Below are 15,421 nucleotides of genomic sequence, written 5' to 3'. Positions count from 1 at the left end.
ATATTAATTATATTATTTATATATAATTTCATTTTCATAAAATTCATCCTTTTATTTAAAATCTGGGAATAAAAATTGAAAAAATGTAAACTTAATTTTATGAAAATGTAAAACAATGAATTAGATGATTTATTTGTTTGATTTGTTTTTAATTTTATATATTTTAGCATTATTTATTTATTTTTGATTATTATCTTCCAGGTTTAATAATAATGATAATAATAATAATAATAATAATATTAATTGTCATTATAATAATAATAACAGTCAGAATAAGAATCAACAACAACAATAATAAAATAATATTTTATTATTATTATACATAATTATTATATTAATAAAATTATTTATATATAATTTTATTTTCATGAGTTTAATCCTTTTAGTTTTGGGCAAAAGGATTTTTTTATTGAGCTGATAAAATTAGTGACACTAAAATGGTTGAATATATTATTTGTTTGTAGGTGAAGATCAAATGTTTATATATACACATGAAACATGATGGAACATTATGATGGAAAATATACTGAACTAATCTCTGGCAACGTGTGTGTGTGTGTTTTTAGGGGAACATTTAGTAAATCAGAGAATTTATTGCACTAATCATGCTATTTCTGTGTGTTTGTGTTTGGCAGGACTGAGTCTGGGATTGTGAAGTTGACTCAGCGACTCTCTTTGAAGGACAAACACTGCAAGGAGGACAGGAGTCTGACGTCCAGACCTCCGGCCTACAGGAGGCGCTCTCTCAGCGTGGACTGGTAGCACAAATAATTTTACACAATCATATGTTATAAATAATGTAATTTTAAGCCCAAATTGACACTGCAGCGACAGATGGCAACAGACACTTTAGCGGGTTTTGGATCAGCAAACATGTTGAATCGGCCATATCAGTCTTGGAATGTCTGAGAAGTGAAGTACTGTAATCTGGAGACTGTCGGCGTTGGTCTGCATCTGTCGATGCAGTGTGAATTGGCCTTTAAGCAGCTAAAAATGAGTTTGAGAGAGGTTGAAAAAGTCATTTAAACTCACAAGATTGCAAGGAAGCCATGTTGGTTCTAACCGCTGCTGGTTTCCCAAGGTTTTTCCTCTGCTCATCTCCACAGACATCATGACTCCAGTTATGACTGTCTCTCTGCTCTCCACCCTCCCCGTCTGTCACGGCTTTTGCATATCCAAAACTCACAAAGATGAGCTTTTCTTGGGAGCTTTTTTCTGAGATGATAAACATGCACATACGGCACAAGAATCTGTCTGGCATTTATTTTTTACTGTTGAAGGAAAAATGTACAAACTTTGACCAGAATTACTCATTTGGCAACACAATTTTTCATGATACATAAAGAAAGCATGTCAAGTCAAGTCAAACTTATTTGAATAGCGCTTTTCATAATTGTTTCAAAGCAGCTTCACAGAAAATCATCACCAGGTTAATGTTTATAATATCCTGATATCTTCATGCCTTATACTCGCATTTAGCAGATTAGATCTGTGTGATAACATACAATTAGAAATCGAATCTTTTGTAACATTATACACTATTTTTACATTTATAATGTTACAAAAGATTCTATTTCAAATAAATGCTGTTCTTTTTAATGTTTTATTCATCGAATAATCAAGAAAAAATTGCACACAACTCTTTTTCAACATTGAATGTTTCTTAAGCAGCAAATCATCATATTAGAATGATTTCTGAAGGATCATGTGACACTGAAGACTGGAGTAATGATGCTGAAAATTCAGCTTTGATCACAGGAATAAATTACATTTTAACATCTATTCACATAGAAAACAGTTCTTTTAAATTGAAAAAAAATTTCACAATATTACTGTTTTTAATGCATTTTTTAATTAAAAAAGACTTAATGTTTCCGAACTTTTGACCAGTACTGTAGTTTAGTTTTTGCAATGATTTAAACAATCAAGCAATTGAGGTTTGCTTTAGTATAGATTGCCTTTATGTGAGTATAATGTACGAATGTGAATAAAGTTAGACATTCTTATATATCCAACTTTATATGTAGTTACATTTTATGCTAAAAATAAAAATTAATGCAGACTGTTGTATATAATATATATCCAACTTTATATACAGAGCTGTGCCATAATACGGTCTCTTTTTGTTTTCTTTTTAAGTTTATGTGCTTTTCTTTGTGCATGAGAAGAGGTGCCTATCGGTGGCCGCATCTGGGTCGTGGCATATGGCAAATTGGACGCGGGGCTCCAGAGACGCATATAACTCCGGGGAGTCTCGGGGCGGCGTGTCCCCAGGATGTAGCCACCCTGGCTGGGCACGATGAGGGCTGGGCCCCCCTGTTTTTGGGACCGCTCAGAGACTCACGCAGACTCCCTGTCACCTCCTGCACGCCGAGCTGTCTGTCGCCAGAGCCTCTTAGACTGGCCTAACGTCACACACACACGTACGGGGCCGTTGCACAAAGACACGTCCGCGCACACGCATTCATACATTGATTGATCCCGTGCTCACATGCGCGTCTCGTCCCCCTGCGGAACATCCCCATGGCGACGGTCTTCTGTCTCTGCTCATCAGAATTAGAGAGATTTGCCCCCTGGGGTGGGGGGCGAACAGGTGGCGGGCAGTTGAACTCGACACAGCAAACACTCTCACAGGGGAGCGACTACTACTGCGACAACACACCCGCATACCGGCGCATGCACACAAATACTCCCGTGTTTAATCTCTTAATCTGACTGGATTATAACGCAAACGGCCACAGCAGAATCATGCAGACGTACGCATGATGGGAAAAGACTGCGCGGCTTTACTGCGTTAAACAAACTCGCTCCCGTTCTAATGCTGTCGAAGCGACGTGTGCACGCATGGGTGAAACTCGCTAAACACTGAAAATATCTAAATTGTATTTCACATAATGAAAAACCTGTTTTGGATCATTAAGATGGTTTGAAATCTGACATCTTATTTATTTTCATTGCAGTAATCCAATTTTTTTCATTATTGTAATGTGAAAAAACAATATATTTAAATTCTAAAATATTTTTTCAAGATTTTAAACATTTTTTAAGGCAAGATGCTGAAGGTAAACCATTGTTTTTTCATGCACTGGTCAATTTTGACATTTTGTACTGTTTTACTTGTGCTTCTTTCACACTAATGGAACACTCAAAAAAATGATTTGTTGGATTTACTTAAAAAGCCTTGTTAAGTGGTTCCATGCAACTATATTGAGTAATTTGTACAATTAACAATTTAGTTGTATGAACAAAAGAATTCAAGTAAAGCTGACAAAATGTCTTTGAGTAAATACAAATCATTTCAATTTGTCACTGTTACATAATATTTATGTGCAGTTTACTTGATAATGTTATTGTACATTTATACAAGTTTATTACGCAAAGTGAACACATTTATTGACTTAATTTGCCTTATTAAATTAACTATTTGCTCTACAAAATGCACTCAAAAAATAACGTTGAACTTACTCAATTTAATTGAGTTTGTTCAAACACAAGTGGAAACTTCAGTAGAAACTACTCGGTTAAATTAAGTTCATGTAGTTACATGTGTTTTTAAGTAATGTGAACAAAACAACAGTAAACAGTTCTTTTTATTTTTTTTTTAGCAAAACATCCAAAATACACATTTAAATGTTTATTTTATTACGTTTTCTGTTTGCATGTGTAGATTTCAATTACAAAGCATATCTTTAAAAGATTTTTTTCAGAATGTTCAGATTTCCGCTCTGAAAATGTATGCAAATTTGTGCATATTTAATTATATTAATGTATCATTTGCATATTTAAACATAACATTTCAGAAACTGTGTAATACAAACCAATCTGTGATTAATCAGCTAGGGAAAGTTTGTTGATATCTACACTGTAAAAAATGCTGGGTTAAAAACAACCCAAGTTGGGTTGAAAATGGACAAACCCAGCGATTGGGTTGTTTTAACCCAGTGGTTGGGTTAAATGTTTGCCCAACATGCCGGATAGTTTTATTTAATCCAATAATTGTTTAATAATGACGGTATGTCTGGCTTAAAATGAACCCAAAATATGTTGTAAATTAAAAATCAGACTCATAATTACTAGAGGCAACAATAATAATCAAAAGGTGAACATTTATTAATAAGCAATTTAATAATGTTTATTGTTTAATTATTATTCATTAAACGTATTAATAAATGTTAATTTCCAACATATTTTGTTAAATGTTTGCACGTTGGGCAAATATTTAACCCAACCACTGGGTTAAAACAACCCAATCACTGGGTTTGTCCATTTTCAACCCAACTTGGGTTGTTTTTAACCCAGCATTTATGTATTCGTTATACTATTTTCACCCTATTCACATGTAGTGTGAATTTATTATGAGGATCACTATTGAGAAAAAGCTGGAAAAAAGTAAAACATCCAAATGCATTATAGCAATGAGAATATTTGGTGGAAAAATGTGCTTAATTGTCATTAAAATAAAGTCACAATCCAAACTATACATAATATACTAATTTATACTATACATAATTTACTAATGAAATGTGAGCTGGACATGTTCTTGTGACTCGTTGACTTCTGATTGGTGAAGAGCGATTGCTTGCTGAAGATCTCTGTGGTGACATGCAAACCTGTCTGCGTGTCTTTCAAACGGGGAGGGAATCAACTGATTAGCTTTGATTCCCCATTGTGTGTGTGAGAGGTCGAAGGGTTAGACTGGCTCCACTAGGCCTGAAGTACACAAGAGAGAGAGACGGGTTCTGTTGACCCTAGTAACACACACACTAATCGGTAATACTGTCCTCGCTGCCCCCCTCCTGTTGCTTACTGTCACACACACTCCCCCTCCAAATTTTGGCTGGTCGGACTGCAGTCTGTCTGGTGCCAAGAATCAAATTTCCGACTCTCCTTCTCGCAGCCACATATAACCCTCGTGGAGGAGTCCCTCTGTCCCCTTTCCGTCTGTTAGAACCAACTATTCTAAAAGAAAGAGAGACGTCGCCCGCTCTTTGCGCATTTGTCGTAAAACATTCCAAATGTCAGTGAAGTTTTGTTTGATTGATGGCAACGTGAAAGAATCAGCCTGATTGGTGTTTCTCGCACACATCTGTGCGTCTGTTGCAGTCGTGCGTCTAATATATTTACGTGAAATTCATCTTAGCATCATTTTGCAGTTGATTAGGATCAAAAGTGTCTCTAAATGTATACTTTATTGACTTTGTGACTTTGCGTAATGTGTAAAAACTAATGTCTTTGTTTAATTCATGATAACAGCTATAGAGTAAGGAAACTCAAAATTTTACGAAAGTAGTTACATCTGCTCATTTGTTCTGTTTGATATGTCATTTTATTATAACTAGCGTCACCTGATGTGTTTTCTTGGTTCTTTAATATTCTGAAAGACAATATTAATTTAATACAACGAGTAGAATCTGCAAGTTGTCATTTTGTAATTGCGATAATTTTATTAACGCCTCATAATATAGAAGAGCTACTTTTAGATTCTAATTTTTTTCCCCTAGATTTTAAATTCAGAATTCAAAACAAAAAATAAATGTTAAATAAGCTACTAATATTCAGTGTTGGGGAAAGTTACTTTTGAAAATAATGCATTAAAATATTGCGTTATTCCCTAAAAAAACGTAACTCAGCCAGGTGTCCACCGAAATGTTTTTAACGCTAGGCGCTCTGCTAAAAAACGGCTATCTGTGAGCGCTTGAGAGCACTTCGGCAGTGCAGCATTTTTTCAGTCGAGATGCTTGCTTGCTATGATACTGAATATCCGTGGAAGTTTTGCTAGTATCTCATTTCACAGATTGACAGTTTTTGTACTGTTTCTCTATAAAAATGTTGATACAATGTAAAATATTTGCTCTGGCTCTTGTTTTAAATGATTTTGTTCCATTATTATGCTTGTTGTTGTCATCTCTTTACGTTGTACAAGCACAATGTGTCACCTCCACTGTGATTGGACGGGTGAGTAAAGAGTGACAGTGATGAGCGCAGCGTTTTATCCAAAGTTGAACATTCTTTAACTCGAGGCGACTGATAAAAAAACGCACAGCCTTCAGCGCTTGAGTATGAAATAGACGCTCAGCGCCTCGTTAGACTCCTGCCGTTTAAAAAAAACACGGTGCTCCCATTGAAAACAATTTGAAAAGTATGCTAACCAAAGGTGGACATATGGCTTTATTGCATTACTTAGTTACTTTTTATGGAAAGTAATGATTTACATTACTTTTGCATTACTTTTGTGTTACTTTTTCTCATCTGGGCTGGGCTGTTTGTTTGATTGTTTGTTTTTATAACAACAAAAATGTTTTATTTTTGGCAAATGTAAATGCCCTTTAACACCAAAAGTACACTCTCGATTTCTCTCAACATGGGGACAGGAGAGGTGTCAGCCAGTAAATGGGAAAACAAAGTAACTTGCATTACTTGAAAAAAAGTAACTCAGATATTTTGTTGTAAATATAAAAATAATGCATTACTTTACTAGTTATTTGAAAAAGTAATCTGATTGCATTACTTGTAATCTGACTTGCATTGCTTGCAATGCGTTACCCCAACACTGCTGATAATAATGTCTTATTTAGAATTTAGTCATACATTTTGCTATTGTCAAAAGAGACAAAATATAAACTTTTTTTTTATGCAAAAACATTTTATCCTTTGAAAGAAAATAAAATCTTTTCCCATTGATTGTCTCTACTGGAATTTCAGTGAATTCTATTGAAGTTCAAGGAGTTTTAAGCCTGAACAAACATTTTATTTTTTAGCAAAAAAATGTTTGAAAATTAAAAAAAAAAAAAAAGGCAAAGATACAACTTGTGCATCCTATGACACATTTCAAATGTCATAAATCAAACTAACGACCGTACAATATGAAGAGTTAAATGTATAAACTGTTGCTGTCAGTTGTGTTTATCTGTCTGACTGTTATGTAAATCTTTTTTATTCACAAAAGTCAATGTGAATTGCCATCTGCGACCCATAATCTCATGCACATTTACTTAAATATTTCGTAAATATCTATTTGGCTATTAGTTAACATTATTGAGTAGCTTGCATAGCCTATATGATGTCAATCATTTGAGACGAAGAGCAAGCGCACTGAGGTGCAGAATACGCCCAGGAACAGAATGTTGAAGTTGTCATTTATTTTCTGTATAGCAACATCGGATCTAAAACGAGTGACAGGAACACTTCGCACCGCCTCTCCAGCTTTTATCATTGTTTCATGTGAAACAAAGCAGATAATTTACCGGCCACATTAGCAGTCATATCGGGTAGAGTTTGATCTCGGAGGTAAATGTGAACATGTGTTCGGGGAAACGGTAAAGAGTAATCTCTTACCATCAGTGAGCTCAACACATGCACATGTGTGCGGGATTGCATGTGTTTATATGCGCCTACTGTTCTCAATGGCTATTATTCTTAGACGGAGGCATTACTCACTAAATTTTCCATACTATGGCCTATTCTCATTTAGCCTTGACTTACTGGACGTGTTAAATGTGCTCGTATTTGTGTGCTAAATTTTGCTTTGCCTTTTGATGTGATGCCAGACACAATCCCCAGATATTGGAACACTTTTGCCCCCAACTTGACTGTGTGTGTGTGCTTGTGTAAAAAAGCGTTTGTTGCTGTGTACAGTCTGGTTCAAATGTCCTACATTTTTTCAAATGAATACCATTTTTTAATTACTAATCATGTTGAATTGAAAAATGTCAAAAAAGAGAGACACACCAAACAGATAAACAAAACTTGACGATCATGTTCTCCAGCATGATTTGAGATTGAAGAAGAAAATCTGACTGTCTTTACGAAGAGTCACTTGATCAAAGTCACTAATTTACTTGCATTTGATTAGTGTTTTGAAATACAGCACAATCTGGAAAGTCACAATGTTACTTTGTTTCAAAATTCTAAAAATGATCTTATTTCCATGTTTAAATAAGCTGTGGAATCCCAGATTCTCAGTGTGGTCTCAGACATTTGGACCTCACAGTAGTTGTGTGGTGGGAAACTGTGTGTGTGTGTGTGTGTGTGTGTGTCTGTTCTATTCTATCACTATTCGTCTGATGGGGTGCTGAGACGGCTGTGTTAACATGTGGTGTCCCTGTTTCTTTTGTCTTTCTCTCTTTATCCCTCGTTCTTTCATCTGCTAGTCTTTCATGTGAGTGTGCGCGCCGTTCGCTCGGCAGCCCGTGTGTTCAGCACAAGAGGAGAAACTTTAAGCCCGGAGATCAGCCGCCTTTGAAACTGATCCGGCCTGCCACAAATATACCCACTTTTATCTGCACACAGCACATACCTGCCCGTTAAAATAACCACGTTATTATCAGAGCACTCGGAGGTGTTCGCCTGTTTCTGGCTGCCTGCATCCGACGCGGACAATGGTCCGCCCTAATACGAGAACATTTGTGACAGTTGTAGTTCTTAGTGCCCTTTGTTCTGTTTCCAGATCTGTTCTGTTTCCAGATCTGAACATGTCATTCCCCAATATTTATATCGGCGGTCAATGAGTTTTCATTTATTGATTGATTAACCTCTTTTTTTTATATATATATATATATATATATATATATATATATTTTAAAACAAGAAAAACCTAGTTGCAAGTAAGATTTTAAGGGACCAAATCAAGGGTCCTTGATTTGTTGTTGTTGAACAACCAAAGCGTGAGCTGTAAAAGCTCCGCCCTCTTCTGAAAAGGGGGCGGGGAGCAGCAGCTAATTTGCATTTAAAGGGACACAACGAAAATGGCGTGTTTTTGCTCACACCCAAATAGAGGCAAATTTGACAAGCTATAAAAAATGATCTGTGGGGTATTTTGAGCTGAAACTTCACAGACACATTCTGGAGACACCAGAGACTTGTATGTGAAAAGGGGCATAATAGGTCCCCTTTAACAGTTACTTCAGATTTTAATTATGTATTAGTAAATGTTTTTGAATTATTTATCATTGTTAGTTCATGTTAACTAATGTAAAGTGCTACCGATATATTTAATAGAAAAAATGTTTTTGTGCTGTGTTTATCCTCTAACGATTTTTTTATTATTATTTGTGTCCTCACAGCATCCCTCTTTATTGCTCATAATTCTTTTTCAGGGCCGAATCCAAAATGACTCAACAGATTCCAGACCCTCATCCTCTGATTCCACGCAAATACTCCAGCACGTCATGTTCGTCTCCTCCGAGTGCTGCACGGCGCCTCTACAGGAACCTGTCTGGAAAGTTCCGCACAACGAACCTGATTCTGGATGATACGGCTCTCCCGGGCCAGCCAGAAAAAAACAGCATGGTGAGATGCAAACACTTAAACAAGAACTATACAATAGCAAAAATCGAATTAGTCTCACCATAACTTTGACATTTCAGCTTGTTTGACTGACATATAAAGCAACCAGTTGCATTTGATGATGCCATTTGAGAAGATCCAAAAAACCTAGAGCCTAAAAACCAATACTGAAGAACCTATAATAAAACACTAAGACCTTTTTTAACCTTCAAAGAACCATATTGCATCTCTAAAACCTTGTAGTCAAAAATGGCATTGATGTTTTGTACATGTGTGTTTGCATGCATTTTCTATATGTGTGAGATATATCTATGCATGCATGTCTAGTTCCAGGGTAACGAGGCTCTGTTCGAAGCCGTGGAGCATCAGGAGCTGGATGTTGTGGAGTCTCTGTTGAGCACCTTCAGTCTGGAGGAGCTGGACTTAAACACACCCAACAGTGAAGGACTGCTGCCACTCGATATCGCCATCATGACCAACAACGTCCCCATGGCCAAACTTCTGCTGAGAGCCGGGGCCAAAGAGAGTCCCCACTGTGAGTACACACGTACTGCGATCAAACACATGCAGCACGAGCCCCACTTTATGAATCATAAACCATACATCTACAGATGTTTGCCACATGCTATACATTACAATAAAGCAGTAGTGGCTTATTGCTTCAATCAAACGGCGGCAACAGCAATGTGATATGGTATGCGACACCAAAGATCAAAACATAATGTCAATTTTTCCGACACTTTATCTAGTTATCATCATCTCTATTGTAGAATATTTGGGAATGCCCAGGTTATATTTCATCCCAAAGTCAAAAGAAACAAAAAAAAAGGATTTAATAAATACAAATGTGCTTATTTTATTTTATGTTATATTTTGCATAAAGAACTTTTAGGAGCATTATGTTTTATTTAGTTTTGTGTTTTAGCATTGTTGCATTAATTAAGCAGCCTCCCTCTTATTACTGTCATTTGAAATTAAATTAAATTGCAGATTGGTGTATCATGGTAGTTTTTGCTGTCCTGAACTTAATTTATGCTTATTATTATTATTGTTTTGCATTACAGCAATGTATATTTTAGTGCAAAGTTTCCAAAAATTGGTCCTAAAAACAAGCTAATTTTGGGGGTGAAATATGATCAGGAAATTTCTTGCAATTTAACCATTTAAAGTATTATAACTAGATAATTGGAATTAATTTGCTTATATCAACTTATTTTTTTTTACAAACATGGCCCATTAATAACTTTAGAGTATACTTTTAAAATCCATGTATTTATATTTGTCATTGAATCATTCATTCAAAAGATTTGTTCAAAAACACTGATTCATCCAGAAACAAGTGAAATATTTATGAGCAAGTCAAACCAATTTTTTTTGTTTTATTCAAATTAAATAAACATTGTTAAATAGACTGCAGTAATTAACATTTTGTCAGAACCTCTAGTAATTTACATGTTATTTTGTTTAATTCTCTGTTCAGAATCGTGCGTGAATCTATTTGATACAAAAAAAATTGTGATTCTCAATTTATCCAGAATCATGCAGCTCTAATCTCCCTCATATCTTCTCTAGTTCTAAGTCTTGAAGGCAGAGCTGCTCACCTGGCCTCCCTGGTGCAAGAGGCGGAGCATCGTATAGCAGAGCTGGTTGCCCAGGTCACGGGGGAGGAGCCTGGAGAGAGGGAGGAGTCAAACAGAGAGAGACAGCTGAAAACGTGGGAATGGAAGCTCCGCCTCTACAAGCGCATGCAGACGGGATACACACACGCCAGTGAGTAACACACACACACACACCTGTGGTTATAGCTGCTGGTCATAACACACTTAGTGACTTTGTTGTGTTTTCAGGTCCTCCTGAGCCTCCCAGTGACGTTCATCTGTCCGTCAGCAGTAGCACCAGTCTCAGAGTTTACTTCCAAGAGCCTCTTTGCCACAACTCTGCTGTTATTACCAAATACCGCGGTGAGTGACTCATCCTGTTATGGGGTGATTTAGTTTATACCATCAAAACACAACTGACTCATCGACTAGCTGGTGAGCATCAGTGGTTTGACAGCCAGCTAGAGAATATGCTCCACACAGCCGAGTGCGATGTGGGTGAGAAATGAAAATATCTCACAAATGACACTGGCAGATTCACACTTCTAGTGCTATCTAGTGTTTTAATCTACTGCTAGTTTTTATAAATATTTAGAATTTCTGACACGCTTTGCTGTAGTTATCACACGACGAAGGAATATACAAAACAAAACACACTTTATTAACGGACACGTAGGAGAGTAATAATAATCGTAGCTAATCAATCAAATCAACATAAGTGACATGAAAAAATGAACTGAATGAACTTAAATACAGACAGAGAGTAATCAACAGAAAACAAAACAGGTGCATAAATTAATTAACAACCAAGGAAACTAATGATGACTAGGAACTAAGGCAAAACCAGCACAGGAAACACAGTGAAAATGAAACCAGAGCTGACTATACACGTTACAACTTGCTTTTAAAAGAGGAGCAACAGCAATTTGTCGAAGAATTTTGCTTTTTTTATATATATATATATATATATATATATATATATATATATATATATATATATATATATATATATATATATATATATATATATATATATATATATATATATATTCCAATTCAGTTTCAGTTTTTTTTTAAAATGAACAGAAATGTAATAATTAAAATTTTAGCATTAGTTAGTTAACGATAATAACCCCGGTGCTGCTATAAACGGTGTCAAAAGAACAGACAACAGATATTTTCTGTCAGACATTATATTTGTTTAGTGGTTCAAACACACTCAGACTGTCTTAGAAATCTGCTGGTCAGACTTTGTGAACAAATACTCTTCAGTATACAAAAATATTTATCCCTCACGGGATACCATACAAAACAGACTATACACAAATACACCAGGTCACAGTTTGTTTCGCTATATAGAACAAGCACTGTTGAAGTCACATGATCTGTGACTAGTAGGCAGAGGCATACAGCATGGCATGGTGGTAGAACTAGTTGCCTAGTCAGTGCAATTCCTTCTGCTAAATGACTGCTTACTTGTGTGTGTCTCAGTGAGCTGGAGCAGCGTTCCTTCATTTACCCCATTGCTGGGTGAGACGGTCATTGAAGACGTGACTCAGCTCCAGTATGACATCACCGGACTCACAGCGGTTAGTATATGGAGTAAAACATACTACAAACAATACTACCACAGCTGGCAAGCTTCAAAAAGAATTAAAAAGCACCATAAAGTTTTATAACATACGACTCGTGCACTATATTTCAGGTTTTCTGAAGACTTATGATAGCTTTGTGTGGGAAACTGACCGTAAATTGAAGTTATTTGCGACCCGCTCCATCATTGTGAAGCGCATTTTGAGTTTTATGAACTAAACCATGGAGACTCTGCAAGCTCAAGTCTCAAGATGACTTAAAATGATTCAGAATAAGATGAAACAAGCATTAAAATAAGCTAAAACAACTAAACATGAAGATTTTTTTAATTTACCCCTCGACAACAGTTTTGGATAACCTTGTATGTATTAGGAAGCTTCATTTTAAAAGTGTGATTTCTACACCTGGAAAAGTCATGTAAATTAATAAAACTCCATGGGCAATATACATTGTCTAGTTATGTCAAGCACTAAAATATTTGTAAATCTTTATCCACAATCATGGGGCCTGCGGAGTCAAAAACGGTTGAGAACCACTGAACTAAAATTTATATGTATTTTTTTACTAAACTGTTGTCAAGATATAGTCAATTTTATATAGTCAATATAATAAAAATTTTACTTTAGTGCATAAAACTCATAGTGATGATGGAGCTCTCAAATCTCATGTGCATATCTACATATTCAAACTTTAGTCACGATTGGTTGGTTTGATGCGTCTTGAGGTGCCAGTTTTGGTGATTTATTTGGTGAGGACTTTAAGCTCTAAGATTGAAAAAACATTAAAAAAACATTTCCTTTAATGTTCAGCAGAAGAAAGACAGTCGGTGACATGAGGCTAAGTACAGAAAATTATTTTTGAATTTTTATTTTAGGTGATCCTTTTAAACTTGAGCTATATTACTGGTTAATATTCATTTTCCTTTGGTTGTGTCAGGAGGAAAGCAAAGTTGTTTCAGAGGTAAGAACATTGTGAAGAAAGATTAATATTTTATAGAATATATTGAGCACTACAGTGCTATTTAAGTATTATTTATATGCTTTTATAGAAAAAGGTTTGGTAATTTTATGTGCTTTGTCAACTCTATTCATTTTTTAATATTTCTATTTAGCTTTAATGTATTTTTATTGATATAGATGATAGATATGTCTGTTGAGTGCATGAATGCGATGATCTTGTCATTGCAACTTGATTTCTGCACGCTCATGAATGCTTTCATCTTAACTAACAGTGCAAACACAATGTAAATGTCACACCATTACATCATAATGTGACAAAATCTGAAACGAGTTGTCTTCGGAGCTTTGTTTCAATAAAAGCTGTTTTTGGACTAACGAGGAAATTTTGAGTTATCAAACTTACAGGCTGTTTTTATAGTACAGTGACCTCTTACATGTTAAAAAATATGATTTCTCAATTCATGAGCCCTTTTAATACAACACAGATCTATCTCTTTTTCTCAGGGCACATGCTGTTATGTCCAGGTATCAGCATATAACATGAAGGGATGGAGTTCACCTCAGATATCTGAACCTGCTTGTGCTACACCCTCAAGTGAGTACACACACACACACACACACACACACACACACACACACACACACACACACACACACACACACACACACATCCAACAACAACAAACAGGACAGATGTTATTCACGTTTTGCTTTCTAAGAAGTTGCATGACGTATAATGTCTGTGTGTGTGTGTGATTTTGTATCTATGTGTGTGTGTGTTTATGTCTGGCTTCATTTGTGTAATATTTGTGTCCCCATTTTTATGTTTGCGAGGACAAGCCCTCCTTTTCTCTCACAGATTTTAGGGCTCTTTTACATTGAGTGTGTGTGTTTTGAGCATGCTAATTTAAATGTGTGTTTGTGTTTTCCATTTCGACTCCCTCTGGAAATATTTGCATGTCTGTGAGAGGCTGTAAAGTTGCAGACAGAACGGCTCTTATACACCAACTCAAACACACATACACACACACTTGTTGTCTCCTTCTACAATTCACACTCACATACACACGCCGCTTTTCGGGCACACTCAGAAATGATTTTCACATAATTTCTCTTATTTACACCTTGTTTGCGTCCTTTATCCCCCTTGCTCTATCTCTTTCATAACACAAACACACACACACGCGCGCTCTTAGCGAGGTTAGCCGGGCTGAAGAGAGGGTCTGTGTTAGACATTCCGGGAATAGAGCGTCCATGTTTTCCCTGCTTCCCCGGGAACCGGCCTGCAACCAACACACCATCAGAACATCATCCTGTTTACCGTGCCGAGTGTGTATGTGTGCAAGGATATAAGGCGAATGCTGAGATTAGCACACACACATTACATAATCTCATAGTTTTTTGTTTGGTATTACCTCCTACGGCTTTGAAAGACTTGTATTGTGATTTGAAACATGCCAATCTCACTTTTTCATATGCATCTGTTGTTTTTACCCACAATGCACTGTTTCTTATGTTTCTCTGTGTTCCTGCAGGTTGGAGGGAAGTGGACGGGCTTTCCCCCCGCCAGCAGGGTCTGAAAGAGGCGTTAGAGGAGCTCCTGGGGCAAATTAAAGGGGCTCACCGTCACTGCGCATGCCACGGTAAATACTCACTTACTCACTCTGGACCTGAATGAAAAACCTCCTCATTCACGCCGAGCCACAGTGACCGCGACCACAAACATTTAAGCGCTTTAAAACAAATGCTGAGTTAATATTTCAGAGGGGTCGAGCGGGCTGAGCTCATGCGCTCGTGTCTCCCTGATGCAACTCTGGGGGTCTTGTTTGTTGTTTTTAGTGCATCAGGGCTGAGGGTTTATTTTACTGTGAGTTAAGGGGGATAAATTTGACTTGACTTGTAGGAGTAAAACATACTCGCATGTGTCATCACATGCTCTATAAGAAAATCACTGCCTGATCGCTCCTGTTTCAACACTGATCATTA

At 36.4% G+C, this 15,421-nt stretch overlaps 1 protein-coding gene across 2 annotated transcripts in view; it reads left to right on the top strand.

Moving 5' to 3' along the window:
* The window catches only part of ankfn1b (ankyrin repeat and fibronectin type III domain containing 1b), a 93,794-nt gene that overhangs the window by 61,240 nt on the left and 17,133 nt on the right, over positions 1-15,421 (top strand). Inside the window, exons 6-14 of one of the 2 annotated variants that reach the window (XM_067377609.1) lie at positions 636-758; positions 9,096-9,288; positions 9,613-9,820; positions 10,858-11,055; positions 11,133-11,246; positions 12,375-12,472; positions 13,413-13,436; positions 13,940-14,030; positions 14,971-15,078. In XM_067377609.1, the coding sequence (XP_067233710.1) occupies positions 636-758; positions 9,096-9,288; positions 9,613-9,820; positions 10,858-11,055; positions 11,133-11,246; positions 12,375-12,472; positions 13,413-13,436; positions 13,940-14,030; positions 14,971-15,078 (1,157 nt within the window). The remainder of the gene's footprint in view (positions 1-635; positions 759-9,095; positions 9,289-9,612; positions 9,821-10,857; positions 11,056-11,132; positions 11,247-12,374; positions 12,473-13,412; positions 13,437-13,939; positions 14,031-14,970; positions 15,079-15,421) is intronic. The other variant, XM_067377611.1, reaches the window with a different exon arrangement.

Source organism: Chanodichthys erythropterus, chromosome 23, assembly GCF_024489055.1.
Source record: "Chanodichthys erythropterus isolate Z2021 chromosome 23, ASM2448905v1, whole genome shotgun sequence".
NCBI classification, from domain to species: domain Eukaryota; kingdom Metazoa; phylum Chordata; class Actinopteri; order Cypriniformes; family Xenocyprididae; genus Chanodichthys; species Chanodichthys erythropterus.
This window is presented reverse-complemented; position numbering and strand designations above follow the sequence as displayed.